General features: G+C 37.1%; 1 protein-coding gene across 1 annotated transcript in view; it reads right to left on the bottom strand.

The window, feature by feature from the left end:
• Window positions 1-16,331, bottom strand: part of LOC128492590 (dynein axonemal heavy chain 3-like) — a 428,956-nt gene that overhangs the window by 40,087 nt on the left and 372,538 nt on the right. The window contains exon 66 of the mRNA XM_053465187.1: window positions 15,609-15,867. Coding sequence (XP_053321162.1) covers window positions 15,609-15,867 — 259 coding nt within the window. The remainder of the gene's footprint in view (window positions 1-15,608; window positions 15,868-16,331) is intronic.

The raw sequence follows: 16,331 nt of genomic DNA, 5'->3' as shown, positions 1-16,331 counted from the left end.
TAGGTCAGGAAAAGGAAAATCCAAAACAGATTAGAGTTTATGTATAAAAGTGATTGTTGATGCAACATCTGAAAACTGAATACATCACCATAGCAACCAATGGAACGTGCCTTCTGATTTGACGCTTTTTCGGTGCTATGGCGATTAGAGATATTTTCAACCTTAGCTCCAAAATGACTTTCCATACATAACCCCTTTTGTCCACATCCAACGTGGGAGGTATATGTTTGATGTGGAAAAAACACTGTAGGTCACTATATGATAAAGGAAGACACACAACCTGGAATTATTCATCTGTGGGCGAGCACACCCGCAGAGCGGTTTACCTCAGCCCAAATGTTTTCTGCAAGAGACCTTTTTTTGTCACTATATATGCAGAGGATTTTTCTGTGGACACTTCTTGTTTTAAGGTCCGGCAGCTTCTGTTGCACAAAAATACACAAGTGAAGTGTATCAAGCAAATATGCCAGTTAATGTTAATCTTATGAGGGCAGCAAGTTAGACAGGTAACTTTAGGAGCCTGCAGAGCTGCAAGCCTTCTTTCTACTGTTTAGAACTCCAAAATGTCTGTCCTCAAGGCCCTCAAACATGCCACAACTAATTGTTTTCAGTCAAAGGTACACACAATTTTTGGCTTGTTTTGAGGCCTCGGGAAGTGGAGTGGGTAGCCCTGTTCTAGTTCCCCTTGTGTCAGTGAGTGCTCTTAGCAGATATCTCAGCATGTTTCTTTCCACACATTTCAGCAGTATCACTTCAGTATAGCTTAATTTGGATACTCTGTAAATTAGATGAAGGTCTGGGTATGAAAAACCATACACTGGTAACCAATAACTATGACCATCAATAGCATTTAATGTGTAGACCCCAATTGAAAGATCATTCCATTGAATTTAAATTATTTTCTTGTATTAATCAACAGACTGGAAAAAATAATTGCATGGAAATTATAGATGCTCAACCAACACGCACTATTAAAACCATTAAAACATGACCTTTAAAAACATGGCTGTATTTGAAATTAATATTAATGCTCTGAAATTAAATAAAGAAGTACATAATATATGCTGAAGTAGAACCTGTGCTAACGGCATGCAACTAAAAGATCTGTATGCAAATGTGATGTTATGATACGGTGGAAAACTCGTCAAATCTTACTGGTAAAGGAGTTTATTGAGGATATACAGTGTGCAATTCGGCATAAGACAAAAGCTATTGCTCAAACAAAATTTTAACAATGAAAGGCTGTTCAGAAGTTGGCTTCTCCATTATGAATTAGTATAAATTGTTATACATAATGTCATCAACATACTTGGCTGATTATGTTTAACCCCTTAAGGACAATGGGCGGTCCCTAAACCCATTGAAAACAATGCATTTTGAGCCCCTACATGTACGAGCTTTGTCATTAAGGGGTTAAGGTATCACAAAGGGACGCTAGTCCCTGCTACCTATCAAGTGCCTCTTCCCATGCCTTTTGTGACATAATATCCCAGCACCCTGAACTGTGAAGCTGAGAGAGGGTATAAATCGTAGAGATCTTGACTGCGTTTCTTTGTCATGTCCATAGAGGAACCAGAGTAGGGTTTGTCCCTGACGTGTAGGGATGCTCAAAAAGGGGTCCAGGGGGAAAGACATAAACAGTATGGAGAGAGGTGAAGGTATGGTATAAATGGTAGGACAAGAGGTTCTTACTAATGCCTAGAATACTTGTAGTGCTTACAGATCACTAATGCTATAGGTCATCTTAGCTCCTGAAGAAAAAAACATTTACAAAAGAAGGGGTCGTTGAACCTACAACTTAATTTAAAGTATTGATGTTGCCTATTAACGGGTATAACAAGTTTGTCAAGGATGTTCCATCTCAGGGACCAAAGAGGTAACATACACTTTTCTGAAAAAAATATGTGGGAGGTCTGCTACATATGTATTAGCATATCCAGACATGACTATGTATTGGTGGAAATATATATTAAAAATCAATCAGACATTAGTATTTCCCAATGAAGTGTCTTCTCTTGCATCCTGACTGGTGTGTTGTGTCGCGACTTGTGGCACAAATTTTTGGGAGACCCTTTTACCCGAGAGGTGCACCTTCACTCTGCCCATTTTGTAGCCACGAGGAAGGCAGCAACGGCGGCCAGGTTCTCCTTACACACACACATATAAAAAACATATTAAAATTTTAATTTATTAGTCATTTGCAACAAGATGCTCTAGTGCAAAGACTGAAATAAATGACCAATAGAGGGCAACATTTAGCCAAATATCGAGCATTTAGTATGAAAACTTTTTCACAAGAGCAAGGATTTATTCCTACAACCAAAACTTTCAGCATAAACAAGTTTCCGTGAATACCCAGAACTTTACAAATAGCAGTTATACTGCTTTTTTATTTCATGTGTAGCAAAGACAATATGGGTTGTTTCATTTTTATTTCTACACCAGACTGGGCATTAATAAGGTCAGTGCAACAGAGGGGAAGATACAGAAAACAGATGTGTCAGAAGTGATAGATGATATCACAACATTAATACGTATATTTATAACCTGTTCCTGAGTATGTTAGTGCTGTTGGTTTGAACAGCATACAAACAAATGCATTATATTACTAAAATAATAGTTACAGCTGTAATCACATGTTGCCAAAATAAAACAAGAAACTGGAATACATTCATTTTGGTAACTATACATTATTGGATCTTGTGCCAAATGTAAAATAAAGCTAATAGTCCAGAAATGGTCTGTCTTGGAATAGTAAGAAACTGTAAAATAAAAATTAAGGGGAATCAACCCAAGAGCTCATTACATCTCTCAACATTTGCAGGCCAAAGAGGGACAGTTATGGACAGTAGTTACAGTGAAACTATGTATAGGAGTGAGAGTTTTAAAGAGACTGCTGTATGTGATTTTACATACACAGTTTAATTTTAATGCGAGGGGAGCACTAAGGCAGGTGCCACAGGTGCATGAAATCCAGGTGGCTGGGAAGAGAGGCGGCCAATAGGGCCACATAATGTATGTTATGTAACCCTTTGTTAATAGGGCAGCAGCTCAGAGGGAGAGTAAGAGCTGCGGTGGAGACAGGGCTCCCCATGAGGTTAAAGGAAGGAGAGGGACAGCTGGAAAGCTGCACTGATGATGGGGTATGAATAGTGTGTGTATGGTGGTAGTGTGAATGTACATTATTACATGGCATTAGCATTTGTGAGCTGGAGTATTTGTTGCTGTATGGTGGTATAGTGTGTGCGTGTGTTAGCACACGGTGTTAGCATGTGTCAGCACATATGTGCATTACTGTGCGGTGCTAGTGTGAGTGTGTGCCTTCTTATGGTGTTAGAGTGAGCGTGTTGGCTTTTTTATGTTAGCATGTATGTATTTATGGGTGGTAGCATGTGTGTGTGTGAGTGTTAGTGTATGGTTGTTACTGTGAGTGTGTCTGTCAGCGTATGGTGCTATAGTGCCAGGGGTGAGCCTAGGGTTAGTGTTGTTAGGTATATGAGGGGTGAGGGAGATATGTATGCAAGTGTATGTGTGGAGTGTAAAAGTAAGTTTGTGTGTTAGTAGTAGTAGCTAGTAGTTTGGCAGTTAAAGGCGGTGATGAAGAAATACTGTACCCAGGTGCCACTAACTCTAGACTCACCCCTCTATAATACATACACATTATTGTGGCTGCCAGGGTTATACCCTCATATCCCAACCAGAATCCAGGGGCATTGAGGGAGGAAAGCGAGACAGAGGTTTTGAGTCTTCAAAAGAGACTGCACCTCCTAAGCTGTGTCACTATGAATGTTGTTCCAGTAACCTGAGGCTGATCTCAAGGGATATAGATATTTGCATAAATGTGCAATGACAGAACCATAGTGAGAAATACGTGCTGTAGCTTAGAGCATTACTCTATTTTAACATTTTACGTTGACCTATGAGAAATATAAAACTATTTTATATGTTTTTCCCCATTCCCATAGGTTTTTTAAAAAATCTGCATTCAGTCCTATTAGCTAATCACGGGTAAACAAATATTTATTTTAAATGCTGCCAAAATCTATCTGAAGAAGTGAATAATAGGAGTAAAGAGCTATTCTAAATTTGAGCAAGAATAGGGTTTGGCAATCAAAATGTAGCTAATCAAAATGATAGAAAGTAAGACGATATATTTCATTAGTTTGTAATCCACTAGTTACAGCTGTGAAGTTGACTAATGCTTTATAAAGAAATTAACATTGAATACAGTGAAAGCAAAGCCTACTCCACTGCTACCATCTGTCTTATCTATTTATACTGACCGTTTTTAGAAAACCAAGGAATAGCTTTGAAAGCACTGAAAACATTAAGACATACTTTTGGTGTATATGTTACAAAATAAACTGATACAGGCAGATAATTAGCATTTTGGGTTTAGGAACCAAACTGAACTATTCCTAAATGCCCAGCTACCACCTCTTCTCCATAGAAACACCCACAGTCATTGTTTTCGATTTACTGTAAAATGTGTACGAGTTTTGGCCACAAAACCATTTGTTCTTATGATGTATGAATACTATTACCCAGTAGAAGCCAGAGCAACCACTGACAACACAACTTGCCATTAAAACAATTCTAAAACATGAAATGACAAATCAACATTTCTGATGTATTGGTAAGCATAGTCCATTATCACAAATAATAAATAGTTGCTTTCTTATTTCATATTTTTTTATAGTTAATAATATCTAAGAAACTTAAATGTAATGATAGACAAGAAAACAACAAATATGTCCACAGCATGTTTAGTCAAACTGAGGGAAACTTTCACTCTCTTAAAAAAACATTTTATAGTGATCTGGAGCGTAGTATACACAAATTTACTTCTGGAGCTTAAGGAGGAAATGTCGCCTACACAGCTTTTAGAATAACCACATGCATTAATTCAAATGTTCCATTACTTGTGTTTTGTTGCTTTGCATTTTCTACAACTAATTTACCTTGGTAGGGCTGGGATCTGTGGCTAAAGGTGACAAATCCTGCATAACTGATTATTGTCCCTAATTTGTCCCTCGTCATCATCACTTATCCTTTGAAACGCTACTGATAAACTACCACCAAATATAAAGAATACATTTTAATCAGGTAATCCTGTGAAATACATGGTAACCAATGATACCGTTTAATATTATAATCTGCAAGACCTAGGACTTGGGGAAATGAAAGACCTGCTTTAATTTTTTGTGTTATCTTATATTGATTTTAAGGGTATACCCATTCTTGGCTCCAAACATAAAAAATCCCCTGGCTTCTAAATCCATAAAATTGTCTAGATTCTATCTGGTGTAGATTCCTTAGACAATTTATCACATCAGCTTTTCACAGATAAGAGAACTCAACCATATCTCTGTAACAATCAATGCTGAAGAAATGGAATCCTCTACAGTGGCAATTTTCTCAACATTTATTACATGCCATCTTTTGACAATAACCTTAAAAATGAAGGCGTCTTCCATTAACTGTATTGTTTATCTGAAATACATATTAATTGACAATGCATTTGGAAGTGAAACTTGTAGAATTTTGATCCCATGTAATACTATGCATTTGTCCAAAAAGGCAATTCAAAAAAGGTCTTTGTGAAATTTCACACCAGGTGCACTTAGAATGTTGTACATAACAATTACAAAATATGAATCTAGCAAACGTATTGAGGTTAAAGCAAATTATGCTTTATTATGCATGATAGCCAAAGCATTTGTTAAATTACAGTTTTCACTTTGGTGCGACCTGCTTTTGGCAGCCTATGTAAGGGTATAAGGGATGAGGAGAAGGGGGGTTATCACTAGAAGATGAAACCAGTTTTTTTGCTACCTTGTGACACAAATCTGTGCTTCCATGAAACAAAGTAGCTCCTTACTTTTAAGCCTAAATTCTCTACATATGACAAAAAACAGTTAAAGTGTATTTACTCGTGCATTTTACTTACCTGATGTATAAAAAAGGAATACTCACCTACACGTTATCCTCTGGCACTTTTTAGCGGCTTCCTTTGCAACATGGAAGTCTCCTGGAGCTCAGAGTCAAACACAACCTGACACGTGACATTATGCCGTAAGTACAGAGATCATGTATTGCTGTATATGGCACATTTGCAGCCTTATTCTCGGCAATATATGGCTTCAAGCATGGAATTTTTGATGTTATTGGCTGCAAATGAAACATTTGAGTGGGATATGTGCATTGCAGACTGCCTTAAGTAAATCCTCCAGGATGTCTGGGGGCAGATCCCATATAGTTCATCATGACAGAAGACACTTAAGGACACTATGGATCAGTAATTCTACTGCTTTATCACCTTGTCATCAGCAACTGTTAGCATAACCTTGCTAACCCTATTTAGAGGTTGCCAGTTCAGCCACTAAGGGGGGCCAGTATGGCCTAATTCACCAACTTACTGAGCAAATCAAGCCAGGCCCACCATCTGGATATCAGAATATCTTTCCAGAAGCTCACAAGGACCCAGAAAGACAGAAGAGGTCATTTTTTGACCTTCTATATTAACAAGCCTGCTTATGTGCTTGAACCATCTTGCCCGGCCATAATTTTTCAGATTTTTAAATGGTTAGAAAATGATTTGTTCTCTGTGTGTGTTTATAAACTTATTGAGAACGAGGTAGAAAAGATTTGTAATTCAAAAACAGATTGTTGCAGTAGCGGCTGAGAATAGCATTTTGATGAGTATACACCAGTGAACCAAAATCAATTATATATATATAGAGAGAGAAGCACATCTATTTAACCATATTAGGTGGTGAGGAAATTCTTGAGGGAGATTTGTCTTATTTATGTTCTGCAAAAGTGGGACATCCAGGCTGAGTCAGACAATGTAACCAGACATATAGACGTGAGGAACAAAGTGCAAGCATATATCACAGTGTGTAAGCAGAAGAAACAGGATACAGCATAATGTGCCTCTATTTTACATTTCCCTTTTAATGTATGCTGGAAAACACTGCATATTTTAATACATTGAGAATTACATTGAACAATTATCTTTAAAAAAGTCATTACGTAACAATTTTCTGTATGAATGCAAACTTCTATATATTCAGACAGTTTGCATCACAGTTGCTGACAAAATATAACTCATATACTTTTTTATAAAAACCATGAAAGTAAAACAGTGTGCTGAAATATTATTTTTGTCTGCCATGAATGTCACACCAAATAACGTTTTTTATTTATTTTGGCAAAATGGACAATGGCACAATGGTTACGGTAATATTTTCACTTTTCTCCATCAAAATCATGACCTTCCGAGAGGTCATGTACTGCACAGTAAACAAAATCAAAGATTTAGACATTGTCATACTATGAAGTATGTATCCAAGTTATACATACATGGCTCGATTATAGGCCACACCCGATTATAGGCCGCACCCTAAAAGTTTGGTGCTATTTTAAAGAAAAAATTATTTTTTAAAGAAGAAATACATGTATTTTAACATTTTTGGCTACTATTATGCAGTTAGTCAGCATAGGTTATATACAACCAGAAATTTGGAAAACCAATAGCCATTTTAAGGTCCCCCTTATTTCATAATGCACCTTACTTATAGATATTCCCCTCTGCCTCCCTGATTTGCCACTCTGCCCCCCCCCAGGTATGCTTTATGCCCCCTGGAAATGCCACTCTGCCCCCCAGATATGCTTTATGCCCCCTAGAAATGCCACTCTGCTCCCTAGATATGCCACTCCCCCACCCAGACTTACCAATGCACCCCCACACTCCCTGGTGTCTAGCGGGGCCGGCCGGTGGACTTCCGTTGCTGGCACTTTCCCCGGGGCTTCTATGACGGAGAAGCACTGGTGGAAGTGCCGGCAGCAGAGGTTGTCTACGTGCATCGCTGCAGCCGGTGAACGTCTGCGCAATGCGCGCAGATAACCTCCGCTGCCGGCACTTCCACCAGGGCTTCTATGGTGGAGCGCTGGAATGTTATGTCACGCCGGTGCTCCACCATAGAAGCTCCGGCAGCGGAGGTTGTCTACGCGCATCGCGCAGACGGCCACGGCTGCTGGATCCAGGTCCGTTGCAGGACTAAATTAAATAAAAAAACACCCGCCCGTTGCTCGGAACTGCATGTCCTGGGTGTCGGGCAATAAGAATTGTGCATCCCTGCGCTAAACCCCGATTATAGGGCGCACCCCCACTTTAAAGACTTTAAAGTGGGGGGGAGTGCGTCCTAATACGGAGTCTTTTGAATTTATTTGAATACAAGTCCCATGAGTGCCGGCAACTACCCTTGGAATTTATATACATCATTGCTACAGTAACCAGGCACCGGGCAGAGCAATTAAGGTTGGTGTGCAATTGTACAATTTGGATTTTATATATATATATATATATATATATATATATATATATATATATACATATATATATATATATATATATACGCTACTGTTCAATACTGTTCAAAGGTTTAAGGTCACCTAGCTGTTTTCTAATCATTAATTATCCTTTAAATCTTCAACATGCCAATGGATGACATAATTAATCTAAGTGAATAAAAACGAAGCATATGATTCACTTTGTGGAGCACTTATATCATACTTCCAGTATACTTATCACAGTATACTTATCTCAAGGAAGACACCAAAATCCTTATTTTTAGCTGCAGAACAGTCAGGCAGTGCTGAGGTCATATTGGTTGCATAAAGCAATAGGGAAACATGTGGTGGAGTCATGAGCCTCTAGATATTTGTTTTCATTTGTCTGTTGAGGTTTGGACAACGAAGAATGACAGCACAATAAGTTAAGGATGAACAAAGGATATGGCATTGTTTTGTTGACATGTCTTTCAAAGGCTTTTGTGAATTCTACCCTACTTTCCATATTCCTCACCCCCTGTTGAAACGTTACCATATGTTTCAATAATTTGTTAGTTTAATGGTAATTTATGTGCTAATGTGTGATTATTATATTTTGATCTGCCTGTAAAATTCCTATAATTGTCACTTTTATTGAAAGGTGGTGCTAGGGGGCTACTTTTCAGGTAAATTTTTACCTTGCACTTGGTATCTTGATTTGTGATACCGCTATCAAATACAGGATTGCGTGTGATTTGTCAGATTAGAAAAATAACAACATGATTTATTATATGTCAAAGCATTACAAGGACTCACTATCTGCTTGGGTACTTTGTGGGGATTATTGTGTTTTCAGTATACATTGTCCACTCAGGTAGATAAAAGTCCAAATTATTTGTAGCGCAAATGTAAACTTCTCCGTATCTTGCCAGGTGTAGGCTCCTCAAATATGTTAATTTGAGATTGTTTGGATATGTTTGTACAATGTTCATTAACGTGCATTCATTTTAATCATAAATGTCTTTGTTTGACAAATGGGAGTCAGAATGTTGCCCAAAAATATAATCCACTAATTTTTCTATTTAATTAAACAACCAAAACATGATTTTGCTATATGCATAATTATACCTATGACAACATAAGTGGTCATCCAGTTGGGCATAAAAAGGAACACATTAAAATGTAACAATCTTTTGAGAGCTATAATAATGAAGCTACCAATGCATGTAATTTATTTTTACGTTATTTTAGCAACAGATGGAAAAATGAATTAATGCATAATTTCACTTCATTAAGATACATATATTCCCACCCATTTCATATTGCTGCTTTTAGAAAATGTGTATATGCAAGTTTAATGGTAAAATATTTCTGTGAAATGATCCAAACTTTCATCGGGTGGAAATTTTGCAGACTTTCGTTAAACCTTAGAATGCCAGGACGAGTCTAGATTTATATGTCATATGCCTTAAATAACAATTTGGAGAAATAGATGCACTGAAATAAGTGAAAAATGTGCCTATGATATAGAGTCAGCCAAGTGGAAATATATATATATATTTTCAATAGAAGATGTATGGATCGGATGAATTACTTTCCATTTATTCATTCTTACTGCTATTAAGGAAAGTTACCTTATAAAACTACCACACCATAAGTCATTAAAAAGGCTCAAACATCATTTTTACATTCATAGTGACCTAATGACTCATGTTAAAAGATTCTTTGATGCAGGTTATAGTTATTGGTAATTGATTGTATTTACAACATTCACATAACATTGTGGGTGGCCCTTGATGTAAATCTAAACACCATTCTCAAGGATAGTTTGACACTTTTGTTTAAAACCATCATCATCCACCTTTCAATCTTCCCTTGCATTTATCATCACATGCCACCAATCTCAGTGCTAGCAAAGTATTTTCTAAAAAGCTTTTAAAACCATTGTAAGTTAGGGAAAGGCTGGTAGAGTAGTTTTGTTACCATTAGTTAGACTTTTACAGTCATTATCAGGTACAAACATCATTTGGTAGATTTCAGACTACACTTTTTGAAAGATTGTGTACCTTTTTTCCCTTACTAGGTGACTCAGATTTTTAAGTCAGGAAAGCGTATTAACATAAATATGTGGACTTCTTCAAAAGGAGCCAGACATTTCTTCAGTACCCACACAATTTAAGAAAGTAACTTGTATTTTAGAAGTTACAAGCTGTTTTCTCAAGGTCAATAGCACCGCCTACTTGCAGACACTGATCCGTTCAACAACAGTCACTCACTGCTCCTGTAGTTAAGAACACCATTTTTACCTAGATCAGCATAGGAGATCTTAACTAGGTTTCCAGTATCATTTGTGAGCAAATAATGAAAAATCCTTGATGCAGAAACAGTAAAAGAAGATGGCTTCATCAGCCCTTACTGAGCGGCTAAAATATGTCTCATAAGCCATTGGCCTACAGGACATGAGGTGTATCTCCTTAGATACATCTTGTTTTTGGAAAGTTCCAGCAGTTATTTAAAGTGTTCAGATTGAAATAAATTCTCTAAATGCTTTTGAAAATGATACTAACAATTTCTAATCTTCCAAAACTAACATAGAAAGACATAAGGTTGAGAAGATGAAAGAATAAAGGGTTTATTCACTAAACCCCTCTAGGCACTGCAGTATAATGGACTGTAGCTAACTGGACCTTTAATATTATAAAATAGTTACATTGAATCAGACTGCAATTAGTAGATATAGGCCAAATAGATACCGCATGGAAATGTTTATTTTATGGTTACACATCTGAGATACTAATTCAAGCTTTTATGGGAGCCCAAATCTCCTAAGATTGCATATGACAAAATAAGTAGTTAAATAAATACAACCCAACCACATCGCCATTATATGTCATTTTTAATAGCACCTTTTTTTAGCAAGACTATTATGTTCCAGTCACTGTGAAAACTATTCTTATGCAGGTGCGTAGAAGAGAAGAAAAACAAGATATAATTGTAATGTTGCATGAAGCTATAATTTGGACCCACACCATTTTAGTTGCTTATGTTAAAGGAAACACCTTCATTTAAAGTTTACTTTAACGGCTGTTGGAGAACACAACAGAGCTTATTTTAACATTTTAATTCAAAACATAGAATGTTTTTAGTTCCAAGACCTTCATTTCACTAAGTTCATGAATCAAATGTACAATGAATCAAACACACAGCCCCCGTTTTCTTTTTTCAGCACAGCTGTCTTGCTGGTTATGTTTAGGGTATATAATTTTCTGATATATTTAATAACTACAGGTGTTAGAGCTTATGAAAGTCGAGGGAGCTATAGAAGAGTAATGTATCTTTTCCCTCTTATTTTAAGTGCTACCATTTTGCATTGATAGAAGAAAATGTTTGGAACAGATGCAAAAGCTTTAAAAGATAATTTTTTTCCACCAAAGCTGCAGCTACTCCAAAAGTTTAAAACATATTTTAAAAGGGTCTTGTCACTACCATGTCGAAATAGTAAAACTGAACCTGGCACTTTAAGGCCAGTGGCCGATCAATCACTTGGTGCATCCAGCCTTTCCCCAGATAAACACAGGAGTTGGGCAAGTTCAATGGCAAGTACTACTGGCCATTAGTCTATTAATGTGCTATTAGCAGGGGGTTTTTTAAGGCCTTGAACAATAAAAACTGGACATGGATGGGATATGTTGAAAATGCATGTAGCTACAACATATCAAAAAATGTAAATGCACATTTCATTCTTAATGGGAATGTGACAGCATGGAATCTGTATTCTTACCCTGACCATAAAGTGTTCACTGCTAAGAGGGCTGTAGCAAATCTTTTACATGTCATTCAGACATAAAGGTGAATTGAGCGTACTGTCCTGTTATTCTCTTCTGAAAGAAGGTTTAAGTGGCTAAACTGGAACATTGATTTTCTTTATTAAAACACCTCAAGGTATTTCGAACAAAGCGAAGGGGGTCCATTTTATTTCTAGTTTTAGAAAGGGGCCCGCAACATGTTCCTTAATAAGAGTATCTGCATTACATTAAGGAAATGTAGAATTTAGATAAATAAAATAAGTGGGTTTCACAGCCACTAGTCTGAAGATCATTAGAACAGGTTAAGGAATTGTGCTTTCATGCTTTGAAGGACAACAGATTCAGGAACTTTCCACTTCATATTGTGAACATTAATTGCAGAGTAAGGAGGGCAGGCAAATACGCACTGCATGTAGAAATGTAATTAAAGAGGTTTTTGGCCTGCAGTTCATGTCTGAGAGGGAAAAAAAATCTGTTGGATTATCAAGCACACACAGTATGTAAGAAATCACCATTTTACTCTGTAAATTAGGAAAAAGGACTTATCGCAGAAACTTTCGAATATATGAGTAGGAAAAACATTTCATAGGAATTCATTTTGCTTTTTCATACATTGAACACAAGGTTATGCTCTAAAATGGAATAGTTTTTTTAGACTGAAGGAAATTGAAGTATATATTTTTTTTCTAAACTTACTGTACATACATTAAAAGAATAAACATGACTGTTACTGTTAATTACAAATTATAGTTTGTGCAGACCATTCTGCGTGCCTGCTAGTCCCTTCCCATTTCCATGATCTTGCTTGATTAGCATGCATTACTATAAAACAAACAGGCCATGGCTGAGTAAAGGGTTATTCATTGGGAGTGTGAAAAATGTGCATCCCATATATACCAACACAAGCACAGAGACCGCATTGTATTGTCTGGCTTAGATAATGCACAATTAATTTAATGTAATTGATGCTATAAAGCAGAATTTAGAAATGAGTAAGCATATTGTTAGGAACCTAGTTCAAGCCCTTAAGGACGGAAGACATAATATTACGGCTATGCAAAACCTGCAGTTAAGCCTGAGGATATAATATTACTTCTTCCAGTACTTTTAGTGATTGCTGCTAATTTAATAATTTTTTTCTTTTTTTTTTTTTAGATAATCAATCTTTAACCACAAAAAAGAACAAGTTATATTAAATGATTTATATATTTACCTAAGGTTTCTAAAAGTACCAATTATACTGGAAAAAAATATAGAATTTGTGTAGTTAAGTTATATAAGAGGAGGTAAAATAATGCTGGAAAACAAAATAGAAAGAGTGCTAAAACAACCCTTTAGTTAAGTTGGAGAAGACAATATGGATGCATAAAAACAAATGCAGACTATGTAGAATGCATGGAATAGGCGTTGTTATACACAAAGGTATCTCATTCCATTTGTGCTGGTCATGCCGGTTACTTTTGTAATTCCAATAAAAATTGTGAATAAAATATGCAACATATTCTTACAAACTGCAAAAGAAATGGTTTAACACTTAAATCCGTCTGTCAAAGCAACCTTTCCATGCAGCTTGAAGATTCTGTTATACCTAAACATTTTTATAGCCACACTTCATATAAAACTTTCATTATCCGAAACAGAACTACAACCATTTATTTAAGGATTTTGTGGTGGTGTTAAAGTGGAGCTGTAGTGGTTGGAATTAAAGATTGCTGCTTAAAATACAAGGTATGGTTACATACGAGGTTATTGACAATGAAACTACATTTAAACACAAACAAGTGATAGGCTGGAAATTGTATTAATTCCATTTTATATTAAACTATATCTGCAGGAGCTCTTAGGGAAATTACAGTCTAGACATACATGAAGAAAGACCCACATAAACAAGAAAGAACTCGGTCCTGCTACGGATTAACTAACTTTTTTTGCTTTTTGATTGAAAAATTCAATATAAACTGTGTTAAGTGTTTGCACCCTTATTAAACAGTCACCTAAAATCTATAATTCAATGAAACATTAAGTAATTGCCATTTATTTCCAAACCATTCAATTCTACAAACCCAACTGTGACTCCAGCAGTGCATTTCTATGCTAGCCAGCTTTTGTTATCAGTATCTCTGCATGAAAGGTGATTTTATTTGACTGTTAACAGAAAAACACAAAATGGAACCAAATTTCTGTGTATTTAAAGAAACAGTGAAATTAAAAGATTTTATTAAATCTTTTTAACAGATTAAAGAAAGACAAAGCTATATTTTCAAAGTTACACAAACAAACACAAAGGATGTGATTTATAATAAACAATGAAAATGTGTTTACTTCAGTACAAAATACCACAATACCAACTGTGGTATTACAAAAATATATACTTTTATTAATTTGATGTCCACTTTAGATGCATTCTAAACTGTCTCTTTTCCTTTCTTTTATGCGCAATGTAATATTTTGCACCTCACTTGCTAACAGTCACGGCTTCACCTTGCATCCCAGGCTCCTGTATGAATTATATGGGTTTTGTGACTATTGTCACTTTTAGCCTGTAGTGGCTTTGGACCTCTCAGTTCAATCTTATTGGTGTCAGCTGGGTCTCGTGTACAATGTTATCCTGTGCAGCCCTGACCTATAAGTAGCTGATGCTTTCTGTACACAAGGCACTTGCATTGTGGAGTGTTGCAATCTTGTGTTCTGACTCTGAATTTGGCTGCCTGATCTGTTGCTACTTTCAGTGTCCTGCACAAGAGCTATCCAGCCACGCTCCCTGCGCGAGAGCTATCCAGCCACGCTCCCTGCGTGAGAGCTATATGCAGCCAAGCGCCCTGCGCGAGAGCTATATGCAGCCAAGCGCCCTGCGCGAGAGCGATGCAGCCAAGCTCCCTGTGCGAGAGCGATGCAGCCAAGCGCCCTGTGCGAGAGCGATGCAGCCAAGTGCCCTGCACTTTCCTGTGCACTTTGTCAATGCTTCACTGAAGAAGACCATGTTGTGGGTCCTGATCAGATTGCCTCTCCAAGGTACAGATGAGAGGCATGGACTCCTCAGAACACCAGGGACCTGGAGCAATTGTTCCAAGAGCTCAATGGTTAATCCGGCCCTGACAGTGACTGATTGAACATTTGAACTCCCTGATAGAGAAGGGTACAACCCCAGTGAGCCTCATCTTTTGTGGGAGAACCTGTATGCATAGTTAAATCTGGGAGAGTTATTGAAAGTCCCCTTTACTAATTGAACTGTGATAGATACACACAAAGAGCTCAGTCATTTTGCTACAGAAAATTGCCAGGTTTGGTCATTAATAATTCCCTTGTAACGTTGGTGAGTTAAAAGTCTCCTGGAGATTATCCTATTAACTTCTTGTTAAGTGTATTAACCACAACATCCAACAAATTATTGAATTAGTAGGTTTCAGTGACAGCAGATACTAAACATATTTTACTAAAATGAAAAACCCACAACAAAAAAATACTTACATTTGAGCAGAAGTGATCATCTAATCCAGTAAACCTAGGTAAAGTGGAAAGACGGAGGATTTCACCCCAAGATTTATCTTTGAGCCATGAAGGATCAGGGTTGGATCTTGGAACCTCCAGTGAAACACCACCCGTAAGAAGAAAGTGCCACTCGGCATCATTGATAACACCTTTGTTCTTTTGAAGACCCACACAAAGTAGAAATGAGAAGAGCAGTTTGTGCTTTTCAAAGAGGGAACGGCAGACATGTTCATAAATGCTGCAAAAATACACACAAAGAAAATTACAATATATGATAATATCTCTAAAAATTGTAATTCTAACATGGCATATGGATGTCCTCATAGACGTAGGAACCGGGGGGGGGACAGGGGGAATGTGACGTCATATGCCGGCACTCAGCAATGAAGTCGCCCGGACCGTGACAGAGCAGGGAGACAGAGACCTTACACGCCCACCACAGGACTTTAGCACGGTAAGTGAACTATAAAGAGGGGGTGTAGGGAGAGGGTAGATAGTGAGAGGGGATAGAAAGTAAGAAAGGGGGATAGAAAGTAAGAAAGGGGGCTAGTAAGAATATTGAAATAAAGAGTGGGAATTAGAGAAAATGAATGAATGTCTGGATGAATTGTGTGAATGAGTGAAAGAACAAATTAATGTATGGATGAATTGCTTGAATGATTTGTAAGAATGCATTAATTAATGGATATGTATATCATGGAT

This window comes from Spea bombifrons, chromosome 4, assembly GCF_027358695.1.
Source record: "Spea bombifrons isolate aSpeBom1 chromosome 4, aSpeBom1.2.pri, whole genome shotgun sequence".
In the NCBI taxonomy this organism is placed as follows: Eukaryota; Metazoa; Chordata; class Amphibia; order Anura; family Pelobatidae; genus Spea; species Spea bombifrons.
The sequence above is the reverse complement of the archived record's forward strand: the minus strand, read 5'-3'. Positions and strand labels throughout refer to the sequence as shown.